Consider the following 14,676-nt stretch of genomic DNA (forward strand, 5'->3'; position numbering starts at 1 on the left):
GTTGACAAAGTCCAGAAATATTTCACAAGAAGAGTTCTCCACTCCTCTACTCGTTGCAGAATACCTTATGCCACCAGATTCGAAATTCTACACCTAGAAAACCTAGAACTACGCCGCCTTTGGTCCAATCTAAGTATAGTATATAAAATCATACATTTCAATGTCCTACCGGTCAACAAATACTTCAGCTTCAACCATAACAACATAAGTGCACACAATAGATACAAACTCATGGTTAACCACACCAAACTTGATTGCAGGAAATACGACTTCAGCAACAGAGTGGTCAATGTCTGGAATACTCTACCTGATTCTGTGGTTTCTTCCCCAAACCCCCAAAACTTAGACTGTCTACTGTTGACCTCACCCCTTTCCTAAGAGACCTGTAGGGGTCATGCATAAGCGCACCAACGTGCCTACCATCCCTGTCCTATTGTTTCTTTTTTTTCCCTTATATGTATCCATGTATTCATAACTATGTTTTTACTTATACCTGTTATCTTGTAAGCAATTGACAAATCAAATAAATAAATAAAAGGCTGGTGTAGGAATGCTACTACTGCATCAGATTAGGCATGGAGAAACTAGTCCCACTTGTTTTCCACTCTGGCATGGCCAAGGGGGCAGGGGACACGTCTGGGGGCTGAGCCATGTTTACTTGGAAGCCACCCTGAGAGGACTCTTCCTCCTGCCCCTTCCAATCATCTTCCAGGTTCCTCTAATAAAGTTCTTATAAGGCTGCAAAGTAAATAGAAAAGTGATAACCTCGGCAGCTTTTCATAATCATTCTAAATGCCCCCCACTGGCAGAATGACAAATGAACTGCTAAACAGAAGAGAATATTGGACAGAAAATCAATTTGGCAGGCAAAAGGCAAGGGGGAGGGGAGAAATTGCCTCAGGCAGCTCTGTCGGTATTCTGAGTTTTCCATCTTCTTCTACGCTTCTTCCCAATTACATACCCTGACACACAGAGACACACAAACACAGAGAGAGATCAGGGTTTTTTTCCCTTTTCTTTGCATACTAATACATTGAGATTCCCCTGCTCTTTGAAGTATTGCATAGCTAATATCTGCTTTCGAGAACAAGTTTAAGGTGCCAGAGTTTAAGATATGATCTTCTCACTTGTGAGGTTTTGCTGGAAGGAAAAAGAAACGAAGGGAAAATGTCTGATCATCTTTTTTAAGAATGTCAACTGCATCATAAGAGAATTCCTTTCATTTGAAAGCTCTTTCTTTCTCAAGACCTGCCACTCCCAAGCTGTCTAGTCACCGTTCTATAAAAGGGCTCTCAAAAATTTGCTGCCTAGAATACATATATATTCAAAACAAAACAAAACCCTCATGAATGAATGAGTGAGAACAAGAGATGAATAAAGTAAATTGTAAAATGAAGCCATTCTGTAATTTTAACAATTTATTCCATGAATATATGATACTTCTGAAGGTTATTCTGTTTTAACCCAGCAATTATGGCATGGTCAACAATTTCTACAGAGAGCTGGAGATTCTAGTGAGACATCCCAGAGCTGTTTTTTTTTTTCCGTTATATGAATTGTGAAATTGATAAGTCTAGTTTAATGATCACCATAGACTTAGACTACCCTGCATTTTCTTTATAGCTTTCTAAGGAAGTAGAAACTTTTAAGAAATAAAAAGACCACCCAGTTTGAAGATTGGCAGAACAACCTAAATACACTAAGTTTTTTTTGGCAAAATTAAATTACGGTAGAGGGAACAGGAAGAAAGATAGGAATTTGCCAGAGTTCAACTGAAGGAAGAAAATATTGTAATTATCTGTTATGAACAATTGTGTGCTGAACTGGAAAAGGTGGGGGGAAAAAAATCTCCTGAAGATCTGCTATTGCAGGGATCTCCAAACTTGGCAACTTTAAGACTTGTGGACTTCTACTCCCAGAATTCCCCACTCAGCCATGCTGCGAGTTGAAGTCCACAAGTCTTAAAGTTGCCAAGTTTGAAGACCCCTGTGCTATTGCAATGAGTATATCTTGAAAATCACAGATTGTCTAATCTGAGCTGTTGAGTGACTGCATCCTGTTGAATCAATGGACACCAAAGAAGGAATGCAAGGAGACCAGGTTCCACAAATGAGTTAGGGAGAAGAGTAGAACAATTTAATCAAATGGATTCAGCATGGACATTTCATAGGCTGTCCTGAATTTTTTTCTTCTAAGAGGCTGAACATAGCTAAAATGAAAACTTGAGAAGAGAACTTGAAAAAAATGGGAGACTTTTTACTGATGTTGCCCTAAGAAGCTAAAGTGAAGATGAATAAACAGAAATTTGAACTTGCCATCTACAAAACCTGTTGTGACTCAGAGGTTTGAACCTGCTCTGTCAGAAGGCATAGGCTTGAGTGATGAGGAAGATCTGGCATTAAGGTTTGAGCCTGCCTTGTTGGGTGACATTAATGGGAGTCAGGAGGAAGAGGAGGACTTGGCTCTAAGATTTGAGCCTGCTTTGCTGGAAGTTTCGGAGTCGTCTTCCTCTCCAGGAACTTCCTCCCTGATTGTGCCTCAGGTGTCGGCAAATAATCAGGAGAACCTGCCGGAGTCCTTAGATGAAGATCAAACCGAAGAATGTTGGTTTGATGCAAGGAACAGACGTAAGCACAAATGTCAAGCACAAACTGGAAGGAGACATCGAATCAGGGACTGAGGAAAGAGACTGACATGCCCCTCAGGGAATATAAGGAGGCGTGTTAGCTTTGAATCCCCGTTCGGGTCAAACTTGTTAATTTGCTTCTGCCATTTGGACAAAGTATTCTGTTTGCTGTTCGTCTCTGATTTATAGTTCTGCTCGTTATCAGAATTTGCAGACAGTTTCTGGGAAAACTGCCAACGACGAATTCAGCCAAAGGAAAGTTAACTCTGTTGTTCCTGATATTGTCTGTTTGTGTTTTTTCCTTTGGACATTTGGACTCTCGCCTCATGGCCACAGGTGAGACAGAACAAAAACCTTTGTCAGGTTTATCCTCCTGCCTGAACAAATCCTGGGATAGATTTGCAACAAATGCTAACTCCTAGCAGTCCTTGTCTACTCTATAGGCTGGAAGTGTAGAGGGAGTGCCAGGAAAGTAAAAGAAGGATCTGAAGTTAGTAAAGATGGCTAAGAATAACAAGGTTTTATATTCTTCAACTAAAGGCAAAGTATTAGTATACTAGCTGCTACAGGTAACAAGCTTAAACCATAAGATGAATGGCTGAGGAAACTAGGTATACCAAGTCAAATGACGAGAAGGACCAGGAGGTACATGATAGAAGAATTGAGGGGCTATCACAAAGAGGAATGGGGCAATCTATTCTCCAAAGCACCTGAGGGCAGGACAAGAAGTAATGGGTGAAAGATCATTAAAGGGAGATCCAACCTAGAAAACTAAGAAATAAGAAATTTCCTGATAGCGATAATAATTAATCAATGGAACAGGAAGTTGCAGGTGCTCCATCACTGAAGATTCTTAAGAAGGGACTGGACAGCCATTTGTCCCAAATGGTATAATGTCTCTGGCTTGAGTAGAGGGCTGGACTAGAATTACTCCAAGGTGCCTTCCAACCCTATTATTTGATCTTCCATGTTCAAAAGCTTTAACAATGGCATAAACAATACCACTCTTAGATGACAGATGCTCATCTTCCATGTTCAAAAGTTTTAACAATGGCATAAACAATACCACTCTTAGATGACAGATGCTCATGACATAATATGACATCTTACTTCTAGCCTCAGCTGTTTTTATTCCTTTTCAAGGAAGAGGGTGCAAGTTTCCCTACACCACTGCTACTTGTGAATGTGCCCCCCTTGCAGCATGGGCTGAGGGCACAACTGTCTTTATCACAAACACTTGCTTCTGGCCAGTTTTAATGATGCTCAATTTTGCCAGGACCGATTCCATGATCCAATCCAAGCTTCCAATTCCACGAATTTGCCTAAATGGTTGTACCTCTCCTTTTCCCCCTACCTTTTCCTTTCAGTGCCAGAAATTCTCCTAATGCAGTCATGCAGTGTTTCTCAGCCTTGGCAGCTTGAAGAGGGGTGGCCTTCAACTCCCTTTGCTGGCTGGGGAATTCTGGGAGTTGAAGTCTGCCCATCTTCAGGTTGCCAAGGTTGAGAAACAGGGCAATAATGGATTAGAGAGCATGTAGACAGATTGGAAGGAAAATCCATCTGGTTTTATTTTTCTAGTTTGTACCCTTCATGTTTCATGCCCAGACTAGATAGATTCTTTTGATACATATACATATTGAAAAATATAATAGATTATTGGATATCAAATATTTGAGAGAAGCAAGGATGTGCATGAGATATGGGAGGGGAGAAAAAAAAATCAAGATTGCAAACAAAACAAAAATCCCCACAGAGATTGATTGGACCGTTGAGACTGCCACCATCTTGACTCTTTTCACCATACCCCATAGACCTCTGGGGAGAGGAGACTTGTGAAAATAATAACTTATTTTGTAAGTTTGAAACTAAGAAGGAGAGCTGTAGATTTAACCTTTATTTTTCCCCATTGGCATTTCTCTATTTCACCCAGGATTCCAATTTCTACAAATATATTACTATAAAATACAGTACTTGGCAGTAATTCCAAATTTGTATATTACATCTAAAAGAAAGTAGCCTAAAGGAGGAAAGGAGACGAATTAGATCTGCTCACATTGGAAAATACATTGGCATTATGATAAGGTAATATAATTACTGCTCAAGACAAGCTTGACCACTTGTGACCACGCGAACTGTTCCATGACGTTTACAATGTGGATATGGTTTGCTTCTGTCTTCTGTGGTGGGTTTTCATCTTTCCAAGCCTTGGATTATCTGGTGGTTTCTCATCCAAATATCAGGTCCAAATCTGTGGGGGAGGGGAATTTCCCATCAACCAGTATCAGCTATTCCACTGCCAACTGGGCTACCCATACAAACCAAAGCATAATTTATTATACAGAGGTCACTTTTATTCAATTTGTTTGTCATTCACACCTAGCAATTTTTCCTATTTACCAGAATTGACAATTTTCTTTGTAAGATGAAGAACGAGCTTCATTTTTTGAAACACACATGGGAGACAACAAAACTGAATATTTATTTACCTTTGGGTACCAATTCTCTGTACCATACCAGTTCAATTTCAGACAGTTTCTCATCCATGTAAACATGAATTCTCTTGACTTATGTATCCTGAATAATTGAGGGCAATGATGCTGTAACTTTCAGATTCATCTGATGGAGGGTTTTTTTTTAGAATATTGAGTCAACCTGGTCACATGGGAGGGATAAAACTGTTAAACTCAATGCCATTGCAACATTTAGAAAAATGAAAATGTTGGATTATAATTATATGCAAAGCAAAATTCAGATAATTTTGCATAAACGATTTCCTTTGCCATATTCCATATTCAGTTTTGGAATTGAAAATCAAATGGAACCTTGTAGCACTTTTTCCAACAAACAAATGTTGTTAAATACATACTTTAGAGATGCAGTGGAATGGCTGGACAGATGTTAGATTTAAGCCGGAGGGTGGTGAGTGGGAGAGAAGGGAAGACAGAAGACAGGATGGTTGTGAGGTTGTAAACTAGAGGTGACACAGATTTAAAATACCTTATTAATTGTAATATGTTAAAATTCCATGGGATTGTTGAGACCTTCTGAGATAGCCTGAAAACTTTTAATGTATGGCAATTCAGCAATCTTCCACTCAACTGTGCTTTTTTTCCATGATTGCTACTTTGAGAACTATAATAGAGTTCCTTGGTAGATTAAAATGTTCCTTGTCTTGGAACTGATACTTAGTAGAACTTAAGTACAATCCTTAAATGATTGAAAATGTTTGGGTAAATGATTAAATGTTTAATCATGATTTTTTTAATCATGTAAAATATAAAAGATTCCTGATTGTTCACAGGGCATATGAAACATAAAAGAGTACACCAAGACTTCTACTATGCTTACTATAAAGTTGTTTCCAGAGCATGATCAATACTGCTGGCTTTCTGACAATATTCAGATATTTGTTGATCCCAGGGTTGATGTTTACCAACATATTTCAGTATGCAAGTTATATGTTTTGACACTCAACAAAGTTTGATGCCACTCGGCATCCCAGTATAAAGAACTGCACAATACATTCTGTATATTCAAAATTGGATGCTAAAGCAAGAGAGAAGTTGGTTGAGTTGCCAGCATGTCAATCATATGGTGATAGTCAGTCCTCCTTTGAGCTGACCTCAGCTTCGGGTAGACATATTCATATTGTTTCTTCAACAGTATGGAAATACCACCTCTGTCTTCTCCTAGGGTTCTTAAAAAGTGCTTTGCAGTCTAATACAGTCTAATACATAATTCTAAAATTTCTTAGTGCTCTCCCATTTTCTTAAATACACAGGACTTCGTTTTACAGTCAGGTAGAAATGATGAGAATGGAGGCAAATTACAGAACCAGAAAATAGAATTTCCCAATTGTTATCCTCTTAAATTCATTCTATTGCAATAAGGATCTGACCCAATTTGTTTGCTAAGGACAACTTTCATTGGGGACTTGTCCTATCTCATTCACACAAATGTTAGGGACTGATTGGGCCTAAGCAATGCTGTTTTTCATTTAAAATTCTGTGCAGTTTGTTTCTTTTTCATACCTGGAAAACATATCTCAAAGTAGGAAAGATAAAAGGCCTATGAAGTGACGTTTAAATGCTCAGATTAGGAGTCTTCTCTTGGAATCCCTTTCCACCTAAACAGATTTAAGTGGAACAGTCAAATCTTCCCCAGCTTTCTTCTTTTGATTCTGTTTTGTAGGTTTAAAAATATAAGCTTCCAAAAATAGAGTTTGTCCATATCCACATCAACTGTAGCCATTTACTGTAACGCCAGAAATGCTATGATGATGCTTCAATATTAGAAAGTATTAAACAACTTACTTTTAGTCTTGAAATGCCAAACTTGTATAAATCAGAGTTTTCTCCCCCTTTGAATACATGAAATAATTTCCTGTCTTTGATATCTGAAGCAGAAAAGCCATAGCTTATAAACAAACACACATGCCCTTCTAAGAGATGTAAGAGCCATGCATTTTCTTCCGCTGAGTGCTGACGCCATCTAAGGAAACATCCTTGGAAGATAAAAGTCTAGGCTTTCCAATATTTTAACCCATATAAGAAGATTCTTACTTCATCAGTTTTCCATGCCTATGGAGGTAGAAGGCCTTGAGTAACCTACAGAAAATAGCTGAAACAGAGGTCTTGTTTGTAGTGAAGACAAAACAAAATGCCTAAGTGAACATTGCCTTGAGTGTAAGGGTTTCACAGCAGAACATTAAGCTCAATGTAGTGGAGCAAGGCCCATTGAACAATGGAAATGCCTAAAGAATGAATTAAGAGATGGGCTACAAAACAACTAGAACTCAGCTAATATCTGCAGGATAACTCCTGTGAGGAATGATTAAGGGAACTAGGTTAATGAAGAAAAGAACTAGGGATGATATGATGGCTGTCTTTCTGTACATGAGAGGCTACCATAGAGAGGAAGGGGTTGACTTATTCTCCAAAACTCCTGACGGTAGGACCAGAAGCAAAGAATAAAACCTTGTTAAAGAGAGATCCAACCTGGAACTAAGACAAAATTTCCTGAGAGAGAATCATTAATCAATGGAATAGCTTGCTTCCTGGAGTTGTGGGTGTCCAGAATGGAATAAGGTTTTTTTACCATGGGTAGGGAGTTGGACTAGAAGGCCACCAAAGTCCTTTACAGCCCTGTGGTTCTATTCTATTCTAATTTCCATGGGAAGCCTAACTGTCAAAATATCATTTAATTTTGTATACAGATTTTGTTTTTAAAGGGGAAGAATAAAGTCAAAAGTCACAATACATTTCTAGTAGTTGCTAAGCAAAATTTACCAAGGTGTGGTAAATGTGGTTATTTTATGTAGGGATGCTCAACTTGTAAATAAAATGGAGTATCTGAAACTGAAAATATATTTATTAGCTTTTGCCTGCTTTCATTAGTTGCTTTCTTGACTGTCCTTTTAATATTTAAATCATTAGTTTTATGTTTTTGCATTGTTCTTTATTATATTAGAATTATAATGAATGTTTTTCAAGCTACGCATTCATGTGTAATGAAAAGAAATGCAATATATTCTAAACAAAATACTTCAAAGTAAAAAGGAAAGGGGAATATTAAAACTGGTATTAAATATAACAACTAATATTTAAAAAGTCATAACGAGCAATTAAAGGGAATTTAAAATAGAAACTGTGTTGATCTGCAGTAATGGGGGTTACAAAGCAGAAGCTGTCACAAAAGATTTTTCATCAAAAAGAAATAATATTTATTTGTGCTGGAACTGGAGAACTGATGAATGTAGAATACAGAATGATAGAGTTTGGAAGAGACCCCTGGACATCTTCTAGTTCAGCCCTGTGGGGGCGCAGGGAGCCCTATACCATTTCAGACAACTGTTTGTCCAATTTCTTCTTAAAAACTTCTAGTGTTGGAGCCTTCATAATTTCCGGAGACAAGTTGTTCCACTGATTAAGCGTTCTAGCTACCAGCAAATTTCTCCTTAGTTCTAGGTTGCCTCTCTCCTTGTTTAGTTTCCATCCATTGCGTCTTGTCCTGCCTTCAGATGCTTTGGAACATCGATTGGCCCCTTCTTCTTTGTGGTAGCCCCTCAAAGAGAGGGGACTGAATAATTCTCATCTCTCTTCCATCTTCACTTAGAGCAGGCTATGCTTAGGGCACAAAAGTTCTGAAGGGTCAATAATGATGGATCCTAGAAGGAAAATCTCATGGCTGTAGCAGAATTTAAAGGTTTTGGAATGTGAGTTTCTAGAGACAACTCTGGGAGTGAACTTCCTTGCCATCCACTAGACCACAGCGGTCCATTCAACATGGCTATTGGTATTGTAGTCAGTGATGGAGCAAATGGGTGCTAAAGAATACAATTAGCTGAGTGAGGGTTTGGTTATATATTAAACCTGTTAATCAGTGGGGAAGGTCTTAAAAATACTGTGTTTTTCTTCTAAGACCCTAAGATCAATTTCGTTCAGCAAAATATTCTTATCCTTGTCTGTCACATTCCTCACAGAATGTTTAAAAGGGATTGCTTGCCAATGTCAGGATATTGCAAGTGCATTTTGCACTACTCATTTAGCAACTTTCTTGTTTAATGACTTTCAGTTACAGTGGTCATGAAAAAGGAACGTTGAAACCAACCAGTGGTGGGATTCAATTTTTTTTTACTACTGGTTCTGTGGGCATGGCTTTTGTGGGTGTGGCTTGGTGGGCGTGGAAGGGGAAGGATACTGCAAAATCTCCATTCCCACCCCACTCCAGAGGAAGGGTACTGTAAAATGCCCATTCTCTCCCCAACCCACTAACCTGCTTTCCAGCTCCGTTCTCCTGTGCAGCGCAACAAAAGAAGACCCAGCCAATCAGCTGGGACTCAGGAGGCAGAGAATAGATGGGGGCAGAGCCAGTCAGAGGTGGTATTCCAAACTACCCAAAATTTCCACTTCTCCAGAACTGGTCAGAACCTGCTGAATACCACCTCTGAAACCAACCCTTCACATTCATGACCTCTGCTGGTCAGTAAAGCAAAGGAGAGCCGAGGTAAGGCTGTAAGCACCATTGTGTTTTTACTTAATGACCTCTTCACTTAAAGACTGGACTTCCCAATCTCAATAAATTGAGACTGTTTTGGGATTAAGGGGCTAAATTGCTTCACTAAGCAAGGACTGCCTGTATAGATGAGGGAACAGTTACCTTGCAATAGTCTTTTAAAAATTAATATCCAAGTAAAAATGGTTTCCAAGGCTGACAATCCTATCCTGGACTGCTTTCACAAAATTCTTCTAATGGTATTAGAAAGATCATTGCATTAAAGATCGCAAATGTAATTAAATTACGTACTGAAATTTTGGAATATCTTTTTTATGGCACGTGGGTTCGCAGAGAAGGAAGACTATTCAAGTGCTAGAAATATGAGATTTACTTACAGTGATGGCTAGAGATGTAATAATTTCCTTTTATAAATTGGCACTGTAGCAACACCGTGGAAACACTGATGAATATTATTTTGTGTAGTCAAGACTTAATTACTTATTTAAAAGGTCAAATATATATAGAATAATATTTTGGGAATATGCATTTTTCTTTCTTTTTTTTCACAACAAGAATGTAAAAATTAATGTGATGCAAATTTGCCTTTCTACAGGTAGTCACTGGCTTACAAGCATAATGGAGCCTGTCCTTTATGGTTGTTCAGTTAATGATGATCATAAAGTGACTGACCCAATTTTATGACCTTTTTTGCAACAGTCATTAAACAAACATGATGGTTGCCAAGCAAATGTGGAGTTGTAAAATGAACACATTGGGGGCATTTTTGACAAAACCCAGAAGTAAATGCTGGTTTACTTCCAGTTTTTGACCATGACCCTGATCACATGACCATGGACATTGCAAATGATTGCAAATGTGGGCCAATTGCCAAGTGCCTGACCTGCAGCCAGGTGACCACGGGCAGGAGCTGGCTGTCAGAACTTCAGAATCAGGTTTTAAGTACTTTTGAGAGGGTCCACTGTAACTTTGAACGGTTGCTAAGGAACTGGGTTTAAGTCAGGGACTACCTATATCAATAAATGGTATTGTGGCAAGAACCAAATCTATGATGGATATGGTTTTGCTGCTCCACTCCCATGCTCCTGTCCAGTCTAGGTCTGTTCTGACCCAGGCTTCATCAAACATAATTAATCACAAACTTGTTTTAAAAGCAAAACTTATTTTATTGCAACGCTGGGAATTGTTTTCATTCCCAGCCAGAACTAAGCTTAAACAGTTCCCCAAGATAAGCACACACATTTCAGTGCTGTGAAATGCTGCCAAAATCAGAAGCATCCAATTAATTATAAAAGAAACCAACTGAAGTATCAGAAAAAAAACCAACCAAAGTACGCAGGAGCTTCAAGGAGGACTCAGAACCAATTGAACTACTTTGCTTCCTGCAAAGCTCTTCGTCATTGAGGCCTGACTTTTATCCCTTAGGGGAGAAGCAATCACCTCCCAGCCTTACTACTGACTCACCCCTTCTGCTTCAGCTGCTCTTGCCTTCTAGCAGCTCTGCGCACATGCGCACTGGGAACAGGCTCCCCTGGGTCCTCTGCTTCGCTGCTGCCAGACTCCAAAGGCTCCGAAGGCAGCACTCCACCCCGAGATGGTCCTGGCTCCATCTCTGCATCGGATACAGGACCCTCGTTCAAGTCCCCTCCAGACTTCCCGACTGGTCCCCTTTCTTCCTTACTGTCCGATTCCGCTGTTATCTGCACTGGCTGCCGGCGAACCACAACAAGGTCCTAACCAGGAAGACGGCTTACCAAGGCTTCTGGAATGATGAAATAAGTATTTGTAGGAATGGGAAGATGAGGCGTCTGGAATCTGGAGTCTAAAACCCCATACTAACATTATGACTAGACATTTGTGGGGGCATCTGCTTTAGCTGCTTTGGAGTCAACAAGCCTGCAGTGAATCCTAGGCCTGTTGACTTTGCTTCTGGATCATAAGACAGCAGGAAAGAGCCAGCCACACGGAACCCTTCAAGCAGGACAAAAATGATCATGGTAATCTATTTTCAATTTGGCACAAGGTTTTCTTATTCTTAATTCTACACTGAACGATTTTTGAGGAAAAATATGTCAAGGAGCTGCACGTTGTATGCCTTTTTTCCCGTCAAACCTCAGAAGATGATCAGAATAATCAGGTTTATTTTTGATGTGTATATGTGCACATGCTCATATGTGAAGATTGGGGAAATATAAATCCAAGCGTATGGCATTATTTAAAAGAATTTGAAGTGGAAATGCATTTCTAAATTGAAATTGTCATCCCTGTAATTAAATATGAGCACAGAGACTCTTAGAGGCTGGAAAATTATTCATTCAAGTCACCGGTATGCATTTCAGTATATTTATCCCTTTTTCCAATTTTCCAATGTAAAATAACAGCACAGGAAACTTAAACTGTAGATGTACAAGGAAAGCAATGCTAAAGAACTTAGAGGGCTGTACACAAAATGAAATATGATACAATTCGAATGCAATGCAGTCTATGTTACAAATCATACAATTCCTTTTACATTGATACCTTGGATACTAAGAACGCTTCCATCTCTCTTGCATATAATGAAAAGTATTGAGCACAAGTATGTGAGAAGAATTAAAGTGGATCAGATCAAAAGCCCATCTTCTCAAGCATCCTATTTCACATTGAACAGAGGGGAATCTTACCATCACTAATAAGCAAAATCCTTATACAAAAAGAAATGCATGTTACCTTGAGTATTTTAAGTAAAATATTGGAAAAGGGCATGATCACATGACTGTGGGGATACTGTGGTGGTCATAAAGGTGAAGACTGACCATAAGTCACTTTTTCAGTGCTGTTGTAACTTTGAACAATCACTAAATGGATGGTTGTAAGTCAAGGACTATCTGTAGTATCTCACTGCATGACCAACTTCTCTTGTCTTGAAGCTGAACTGTTTCCATTCCAGGAATTAAACTAATAGATATCAATATTTCTGATGTCTTTTAGATAGTTTCATTTTTCCCACCATAGAAACTGAAGGTAGTAAACATTTTCTCAAACATTCAGATAAAATAAAAAAGCATGGATCCAATTATTATCTCTAATTGTTTCATGTTTTCTGTCTTCTTCAGGTAAGTGACTGACAGCTATCTGAGCAATACTATTTTGTTGGGATGTCTTGTCAAAATTACAGGTTTCTGGAATTGCAAAAATCTGGGATTACAACATGTGAAATTTTATTTCTAAACAAAAGTATACTCCAATTCTTGTTTATTACAAAAAAATGGTGACTTGTTTTGCAGCTCTTAATTGTGTTATTGTGTTTAGTTTAACCTGTTAGCAAGACTTTGAGAAACTCTAAGGTGGACCTCATTAAAGTGACACCTCCCCCTTTTATTTCTGTTATCCAGCATTGCATGTTATTTTTGACACAATCAAGTTTATGTTCTGTACATTCAAGGCTACAAGAGGAAACAACAGGCATTTCTGAGATTATAATAGATGTGTTTCTGCTTACAGTTAGACAGTGTGACTTCGCTGATTCAAGCGGCCAAAAACCTGATGAATGCTGTGGTGCAGACAGTGAAAATGTCCTACATCGCCTCCACAAAGATTATCCGAATTCAAAGTCCTGCTGGCTCGCGACATCCTGTGGTGACGTGGCGGATGAAGGCTCCCAAAAAGAAACCTTTGATTAAGAAAGAGAAGCCGGAGGAAATCTACGCAGCCATCAGGAAAGGTTCAGCTAAGAAGAAGATCCACCCCATTCAAATCATGAGTGAATTCAGAGGGAGAGAAATACCCTGAAATTGTTATTCTGCTCATTGCACAGCTTGCCTAGATGAGGAGGCTGCTGAGATCAAACCCTTACTTTCCCCACTATTTTAAGGCCACGAATGCACTAACATTTCACATTTGTGTGTTTAACTTTGTGTTGCATTAAGGCACTTCATTTGTAGGCGACGAAGGATCTGAGAGTATTTCTATCCAGTTAAGAGGAATGTTCAGCACATTATTTTAAAAGCTTAACTGCATTTTTGTATTGATCACTCACTGGTGTGTTTGGCATTTCACCATTTTGCATTTGACATAAAAAATACTGACATACGTTGCACTACTAATTGAACATAATGTGCCAGGTTTAATCATGGGAAGTGTTGCTCAAAATTTAAAGTTGCTCACATGTATCATATCTTAGTATTTCTTGGCAAAAGCCTGGTTGGGAGACTGACGTTGTGTAGAAGGGAATAGTTACATAAAAGGTTCACTTCTAACTACTAAAGATGGTATCTGTCTCCCTCAATCTCAGGTACTCTACCAGAGATCTGGGAATTTATGAGTTTGGCACAGTGTCCTAGGACCTGGGACCACTGTGGCCTTTACTTTCCACATCCTCCACTTCTTCCTTCAGGCCCTGGTACTTCTCCAGCTTCTCATACTCCTTCCTAATGTTCCTGTTATTTGGCACTGCAACATCTATCTCCACCCCGCATGGTATTCTGTCCTTTTCTGCCACTGCCTTCTTATTCTCTATGACCTTCTGTGGAACCTCCCACTTGAGAGGGTCTGGCCCCTACATTGTCTTGCCATGTCACTTCCTCTGTTTCAGCTTCTTCCCATTTCTGCTGTTGCCTCAGCCATTCTCTCTGCAGCTCATCTTGGGGTGTCATCTTTGTCATCCTGGATATTCCGGCTGGGGAATTCTGAGAATTGAAGTCCATATACCTTAAAAAGTTATGAAGATTGAGATGCACCGCTTTATGGAATCAAATGTTAGATTTTGAAGGAGCAGAACAACAAGATTATTGATGGTTTTGAACAATGCTGGGATTCAAAAAAATTTACTACTGGCTCTGTGAGCATGGCTTGGTGGGCGTGGCTAGGTGGGCATGGTCATGTGACTGGGTGAGGGCGTGGCTTCTTTTCCTTTTTTTTGCAGCCACCCCCCACCCATTTTGGGGCCTTCTGGGCCTTAGACAAGCCTCCCGGGGGGCTTCTTGTTCCCAGGAAGCTCCCCTGGGGCTAAGGAAGAGAAAAAACTAATCCTGGAGTAGGCACGCAGCATTGCCCTT

General features: G+C 39.4%; 1 protein-coding gene across 1 annotated transcript in view; it reads left to right on the plus strand.

Annotated features, from left to right (window-relative positions):
* Positions 1 to 13,711, plus strand: part of CTNNA3 (catenin alpha 3) — a 711,430-nt gene extending 697,719 nt beyond the window's left edge. Inside the window, exon 18 of the mRNA XM_026714519.2 lies at positions 13,124 to 13,711. Within this exon, the coding sequence (XP_026570304.2) occupies positions 13,124 to 13,411 (288 nt within the window). The 3' untranslated portion in view covers positions 13,412 to 13,711. The remainder of the gene's footprint in view (positions 1 to 13,123) is intronic.
* Positions 13,712 to 14,676: the final 965 nt, after the last annotated feature.

The sequence above is a fragment of the Pseudonaja textilis genome, chromosome 4 (assembly GCF_049901715.1).
Source record: "Pseudonaja textilis isolate UNSWEBS1 chromosome 4, rPseTex1.2, whole genome shotgun sequence".
NCBI lineage: Eukaryota > Metazoa > Chordata > Lepidosauria > Squamata > Elapidae > Pseudonaja > Pseudonaja textilis.